The following is a 7,212-nucleotide window of genomic DNA, read 5'->3' as shown; positions in this document are numbered from 1 at the left end:
TAGAGTAGCTGGGGAAATTACCACAACGCACCTCATTTTCCAACATAGGGAAGGGAAGTTGCTTGCAGCAGTCCACGCCACCAACTTGGCACTGTGCTGCACTGAATTTGGCAGCACACCAGACCACACTAGTACCAATACCTGTATCAGTAGCAGTGTGAAATGGAATTAAATCACATGAAAACATCCATTCATTTCTCTTGAATTATCCACTGATGGTGTCCACGTGTCAACGGATGTGCTACTCCCGTGTATGGATGGATGGATGGAGTCGAGCGAGCAGTGCACCGCACTGGTCCAGCCGCGTTGCTGGACTTCGCAACTGCAGCCGCTCGCTGGCGTCACATGCGCCATCCATCACATGGCTGGCTAGCTGGCCGTGGCTGTACAGCAAGCACGCACGCGCGCGCGCCCGTTGCTGTGACAGCTTGCTTGGGGCTACGTCGTACAGGTACAGAAAAGAAGGAAGCGTACGTAAGGTGGTCGCCTCGGCCTCTCTCTGCTTTAGTTGCCGCGACATGACTGGCTCCGTGGTGGGTGCGGTTGCATGCCGGGTCGGTGAGGGACATGCTATTGGGCTATAGGCAGCAGCTACTCTACTACGCCGGAGAGAGATCTCACGTCGGTGGTTGCACCGCCGGCCGGCTATGCTAGCCGGCCAGGCGAGCCAACAAAAAAAAAAGGTGCTGCTGGAGAGGAAAGTGTCGGCGTGGAGCAGGGATGGGCCCGCGTCCGTAGAGCAGAGGATCCCCGGGCCGGGCCGGGCCGTGCGGGCGGCAGCGAGCGAGCGAGCGTGACGACTCGGCGCGGCGGAGTACGCTGCACCCATCACGAAAGATTCGCGCGGCCGGGGCGGAGCAGCGTACGCGCGCGCCAGAGATCTCGACTGTTTTACTATGAATGGCGGGTGGGCCCTATGGATCCGCTGCCACTGTGGGTCGGATCCGCGCCATGCCTCCTCCAACAGGGCGGGCGTGTTCCTCGTGTGGTGTGGGTACCGTACCGTAACGGGAAAGCCGTGCGAGCCGGCTACTCCAACAAACAGCCCTGTTCCGAAGCAGCAGCAGCGCCAGCCACCGACCCGTCGCCGTCAAGATGGATCCAAGACCATACATACACAGGAAAACACGGGCAAAACAGGGTGAAACTAAAGCACGGGCACCCAAATGCGATGCAAATCCTATCCGCCCCGACCCACCCACTGCCGACCCACCCACACCCGTACCGCGCGGCGCGCCCATCCACCGCCCGTGATCCATCCGATCCGGCTGTCTCCCCGCCCACTCTGCCTCCTCGGCCTCGTGCAGCTCCCCCCTCCCCTCCCCTCCCCTCCCTCCTCCTTCGACCGCGACCGCGACCGCCGCTCGCTGTCAAAACCCAGCCCAGCAGACCAGTCGACTCAGTCACGAGCATCCAAATCCCAAGCCAACGCACACCTCACCCGCCTCCTCCTCCCCCCTCCTCCTCACCGCACACGCTACACGCCACCTCCTCCTCCCGGGCTCCCCTCCCCCGCCGCCCCGATCCCCTTCCCCGAGAGCAGCCTCCCACGTGACCCGGATCCGACCGCTCCGTCCCCCGTCCACGGCCGCCCGCCCAATTCGCGGGAATTCCTCGAGGCCCGGCCGCAAGCAACCAGGGCCTGTGAGGCAGATCCATGGAGCGGGGCCGGCCGCGGCGTCGACGCTAGCACATCGCGAGGAGCTCCTGGTTTCGTCGCTCACAGAGAATTCTCTTGCCGTTTGGCTCGGCAAGCGTGGCTGCCGCGATGGCGATGGCGAATCCCTCCGCGGCCGGTGCCCCAGGTTCGATTTGCAGCCCTCTGTTGTCGCAGTTTCCGTCTACGCGATTTTTGCCTTTCGGGGAACTGCTTTGGTTAAAAGTTGGTCCGGTTTCTCTCTCATGGTAAGCTAGGCTTCGCCTAAACTGAGTCGGTAGTTGATTAAGTAAGTGGACTCGGCTAGTTGACTGCTTGTGCAGAAAAATTAGCGAAACTTCATCTAACTTGAGTCGATGCCAGCCTGTCCATTTTGTTTCCAGTATTTGGGTTGCAATCGCTCTTATTGATCCGAGTAAATCGCCCTCTATTCAAAGTAATCACCATGTTTGCCCAATTTTCTCTAGTAATAGTATTTAGTACCGCACCTTATGGAGTGATGGGTTGCTCTCTCGTACCGATGCCTGTGATGTGAATTGCGATTCACTTAATGGAGTGATGTGAATTGTGATTCACTTCCTTTTTTTTCTTCCGATTCCGAAGCGTGATCCAGTCAATTGAAAAAGTATGGATATTCGTGTGACTTAGTATTTTCTATTTTTGTTAATATGCTTGATCTGTGTTGAATCCGTATGGTGGCAAATTTAGCACATGGCAGTATTTTATTGATGCGCTAATGATAAATAGGAGTAACGGACACTTCAGTTGGGTAGAGTTTTGTGCTTGAACTTTTCTAATCATGATTAAATTTCATGATAAATGAGCAACAATCTGAAATTTAGAAAGCAAATAGTGTCGTACTCCCATGTATCCTTGGCCTCTGCTGTTCCTGTTCTAAAGCGTCTGATCACCTAATTAATATTGTAAATCAATTGCTTCCATGTAGGAATCTGTAGCGACGCACTGTTCCGGGAGCTATGGCATGCTTGTGCCGGTCCGTTGATCACAGTACCCAGACAAGGCGAACGAGTCTATTACTTTCCCCAGGGTCATATGGAACAGGTACTCACCGGTTTATATATCTTCTCTGCCTGCCTGTCTCATTTGATCAATTCTTCTTGCTAGATATAATATTTTTCTCAAACTGATCATGATTTACTGTATAGCTTGAGGCATCTACAAACCAGCAGCTTGACCAGTACCTGCCGATGTTCAACCTACCATCCAAAATCCTATGCAGCGTGGTCAACGTAGAGCTCCGGGTCAGTGTCTTTTTACCTGCCTGCTGCAACCTCTTTGCTTGGAGTGTCTGGGAAATGGTTGGTCTAGCTATGCAGCTAGAAATGTTATCCTTTGCTAACCGGCTGAACTCTGTAATGCAGACGGAAGCTGATTCAGATGAAGTTTACGCTCAAATTATGCTGCAACCAGAGGCTAATGTGAGTCTTCCTGTTTTAACCATTGCTAACATGCAAATGGCTCATTTTACTTTCCAATGTACTCCCTCCGTTCCGAATTACTTGTCTTGGATTTGTCTAGATACGGAGGTATCTAGCATTAAAATGAGTCTAGATACATCCGTATCTAGACAAATCCAAGACAAGTAATTCGGAACGGAGGGAGTACAATCTTATGCCCTTTTCATGTTGCAGTCTACAGTACTTTGTTAGTTCAGTTTCATGTCCCTGTTTACATGTACATTCATTAATTTCCCTGTTTGAACCCCCTTTATTAGCAAGGTGAGCTCACAAGCTTGGGTCCTGAGCCAAAAGAACTCGAAAAAGGCACCATACATTCCTTTTGCAAGACACTGACAGCTTCGGATACGAGTACCCATGGTGGTTTCTCTGTTCTTAGGAGGCATGCTGAAGAGTGTCTTCCTCCGCTGGTTAGCATTGAAAGCATTTTTTTACTCCAGTTGATGTCTACACTATTTCTGGCTTATTGAATGGTAGGGTTGCTTCACAGGACATGTCTCAGAATCCACCATGTCAAGAACTGGTAGCCAAAGATCTCCATGGAACTGACTGGCATTTTCGTCACATATTTCGGGGTGAGTTTACAATTTGAGCATTCAGCTTGAAGCCCCTTTAAGCTTCTCGTCGCTGTGTTCTTATTGTTTAATTGTTTCGGTGTAGCACTTCATGTCACAATTGAATGCTGAACTCTTACTACTGCAGAAACATGCAGCATATACTGATTCATTACTTCATGACTATGTGTGAACTCTCTCTCCCTCTGTCTGGTTCTATCTCATACCTTACGGCGTTTTGTGTTTCAGGACAGCCTAGGCGACATCTACTTACAACTGGCTGGAGTGTCTTTGTTAGCTCAAAAAGATTGGTTGCTGGTGATGCATTTATCTTTCTGAGGTACACAACACAATACTGTAATCCTGTCACGTGGAGGCAGTTTTTATGCATTTTCACCTCTCTCCTGTCTCGGCTTAATTCTGGTGAATAGTAATAAGTAATATTTGTATCATTTGCAGAGGTGAAAATGGTGAGTTGCGGGTTGGAGTAAGGAGGCATATGAGGCAAGTAAATAACATGCCATCATCTGTGATATCAAGCCACAGCATGCATCTTGGAGTCCTTGCAACAGCCTCCCATGCAATCTCCACTGGGACCCTCTTTTCTGTTTTCTATAAACCCAGGTAAGGTTCAACCAGTTTTCGTCTTTGTTATGCCCGTTGCTGCATGGTAATGGTTATTTCTGGCAACCAAGCAGTAATGCAAGATAATAAAGATTTTTTCGCAGTTTTTACTTGATTGCTATGGCAATTCCTTATGTATGTTGTACATTCTGCTTAGGTGTGAGATACAACTCTTGCTCATTTGGTCTATTATACCTGTTATGCATTTATGTCCGAGAATTCACCCAACTAATGTTTCTTTTTGCTTAACTGGGATGGCATCATGGTTGTCGTAATGAGTATTAACAATTGGTGATTTTTTTATCCATACAATCTGGTGTATAAGGCTTACCAGGCCTCTCTGATTTTGTTTCCAGAACAAGTCAATCTGAGTTTGTGGTGAGTGTTAACAAGTACCTTGAAGCGAAGAAGCAGAACATTTCTGTTGGAATGAGATTTAAGATGAAATTTGAAGGCGATGAAGCTCTTGAAAGAAGGTAACCTGGGGTTGCTTTTGACAAGAGATGTTGGCTTTATTCCAACCATCTAGGTGGATATGACAAACATTTCCCTGGTTACAGGTTCAGTGGAACAATAATTGGTATTGGGAGCACGCCGACGGTGTCAACATCTCTATGGGCAGATTCTGATTGGAAATCTCTGAAGGTACTAAGATTCTGTATTTTTGAGGGTTCAACTAGAACTACAGTTTCTCTGGAGTGCTTTTAGTGGTGCATTATCATGTTTCCATGTTTGCTTTCTCATATCTGATACTTTCCTGTAATTATTGCCAGGTCCAATGGGATGAGCCTTCATCCATTCTTCGTCCAGATAGAGTTTCACCATGGGAATTGGAGCCACTGGATGCAGCTAATCCACAACCCCCTCAACCTCCACTGAGAAATAAGCGTCCCCGACTTCCAGCTTCACCTTCTGTGGTTCCAGAACTTGCTCCAAAATTTGGTAAGATATATGAACTCCTTAGCACCTGTTACGATTAATATATGTGGTTTATGGATGCAATGCTCAGCTCTCAGTCATGAATATCATATTTTTATGTAGTCTAGTCCATTATCCTTGAGTTTTACATATCTAAGCTGGTGCTATTTGTATCAGGACTATGGAAGTCCCCGGCTGAACCAAGCCAAACCCTCTCATTTTCGGAGCCACAACAGGCTCGAGGGTTATTTACTAATTCACGCTTCTCATCATCATCAAACGTTGCATTCAATCAGTTCTACTGGCCAGCAAGAGAATCAAGAGAAGACTCTTATGCTGGAAGTACTAACAAAGTCACTGTTGAAAGAAAGCTTGAACCAGCTGCTGGTGGTTGCAGATTATTTGGAATTGAGATAAGATCTGCTGTGGAAGAAACACAACCCGTGCTAACTGTCTCAGGTGATGGTTATGACCAAACGGCTGCATCTGTAGACGTGGACTCTGGCGAGCTCTCGCAGCCATCCAATATGAACAACTCTGGTGCCCAAGCAGCAAGCAGTGAGCGTGCTCTTCTTGAGACCCAAAGTCGCCAAGTTAGAAGCTGCACAAAGGTGATAGTTGTCACATTTTGAAGATGCTCAATTTTCAATTCTTGTAGGGTTCAGGGTAATTTAGTACTGATCCTCATTATGATTCCTCCTCTAGGTAATTATGACAGGAATGGCAGTTGGAAGAGCAGTGGACTTGACAAAGCTATATGGGTATGTTGATCTTCACCGCAAGTTGGAGGAGATGTTTGATATACAGGGGGAGCTATGTTCCACACTCAAGAAATGGCAGGTTGTTTATGCGGATGAAGAGGATGATATGATGCTCGTTGGGGACGATCCTTGGGAGTAAGTACCCTTATCACTGTCTGTGAATGGATGCAGCTTTCCTATATCCAAGTCCTAATTCCAATCTACTTCATGTTGTTGCAGCGAGTTTTGCAACATGGCGAAAAGAATTTACATTTATACATATGAGGAGGCCAAGCAGTTGGCACCAAAGGCCGCCAAGCTCAGCCGTGTGAACTCATCACATGAATCGGCCACTCCGCAGAGTGGCTCAGACTACCCAGCCTCGTTTGCCAATGCAGATTGCTGAATGCTAAGTTGCTAACTTTGCTCTAATTACGCTCTTTCTTCCTTTGATCATTCGGGGAAATTGCCCATGATCATCCACTCTACTCGGGAGAGCCACGTATGATTCGTTCACGGACAAAAGACATTGTGTGCGTTGCTGTGGTGGGTTTGGTTCTGTGTCAGCAAGGAATGCCTGGAAGAGGCATTCTGGCATTTCATGACGTTTTGTCGCCAGTTGGTTTTATGCGAGAACTGGCGGTGAGCCGCAGTATGCATATTGCCGTAGACCTTGCCCTCGTTGCTTGCTACAGTAGTAAATAGGCGTATGTATATATTGATGATGTTTGGGTACCTGTACGAATTGATGCAGTTCAGCAATTGTTACTTTTAGCAGCAGCAACCTTTTCGCTAGTGGTGGCGGTGGTTAGTATGTTTCCTTGTATCATGTATACCTTTCTCCCTCGTGGAAGCCATCTGTATATATCTAAGAAGTAAAGTTGTGTTTTATGGTCTTTGGCATCTGTGCCTTTTTGTTCTTTAGAGATTGGGCATCTGTGCCTTTCGTTTCCTGAGGTCCAGCGTGAGGTATGTCGGCATGATCGCCCCCCACTGAGCCTGCCTTTAAACCATACTTAGAGCATTACTAGTAGTACCCCTAAACCCTCAAACCCTCGTAAATAACCGCTTTTTTGCGGGTTGCAACAAAAAAACGCAAAGACTAGAATCCTTAAATCCTCAAACCCTCAAAAAAGAGTAAGGGTCCAACCCTCAAACCCAATTTCGAACCGTAGAAGTGAGGGCTGGAGGGGGGCGCTCGACCCCAGCCCGCACTCCCTTCCCTCGTCGCGCGGGAGAGA

At 48.1% G+C, this 7,212-nt stretch overlaps 1 protein-coding gene across 1 annotated transcript; it reads left to right on the top strand.

Moving 5' to 3' along the window:
- Window positions 1-1,371: 1,371 nt before the first annotated feature.
- LOC119355231 (auxin response factor 9-like) lies at window positions 1,372-6,870 on the top strand. The gene is made up of 14 exons (XM_037622017.1): window positions 1,372-1,805; window positions 2,604-2,719; window positions 2,824-2,919; window positions 3,040-3,096; window positions 3,393-3,545; window positions 3,626-3,710; window positions 3,939-4,029; window positions 4,149-4,313; window positions 4,670-4,789; window positions 4,874-4,958; window positions 5,087-5,255; window positions 5,409-5,842; window positions 5,937-6,127; window positions 6,212-6,870. Exons 1-14 carry the CDS (start codon window positions 1,769-1,771, stop codon window positions 6,375-6,377), a joined length of 1,965 nt encoding a protein of 654 aa, XP_037477914.1. The 5' UTR covers window positions 1,372-1,768; the 3' UTR covers window positions 6,378-6,870.
- Window positions 6,871-7,212: the final 342 nt, after the last annotated feature.

The sequence above is a fragment of the Triticum dicoccoides genome, chromosome 2A (assembly GCF_002162155.2).
Source record: "Triticum dicoccoides isolate Atlit2015 ecotype Zavitan chromosome 2A, WEW_v2.0, whole genome shotgun sequence".
In the NCBI taxonomy this organism is placed as follows: domain Eukaryota; kingdom Viridiplantae; phylum Streptophyta; class Magnoliopsida; order Poales; family Poaceae; genus Triticum; species Triticum dicoccoides.
This window is presented reverse-complemented; position numbering and strand designations above follow the sequence as displayed.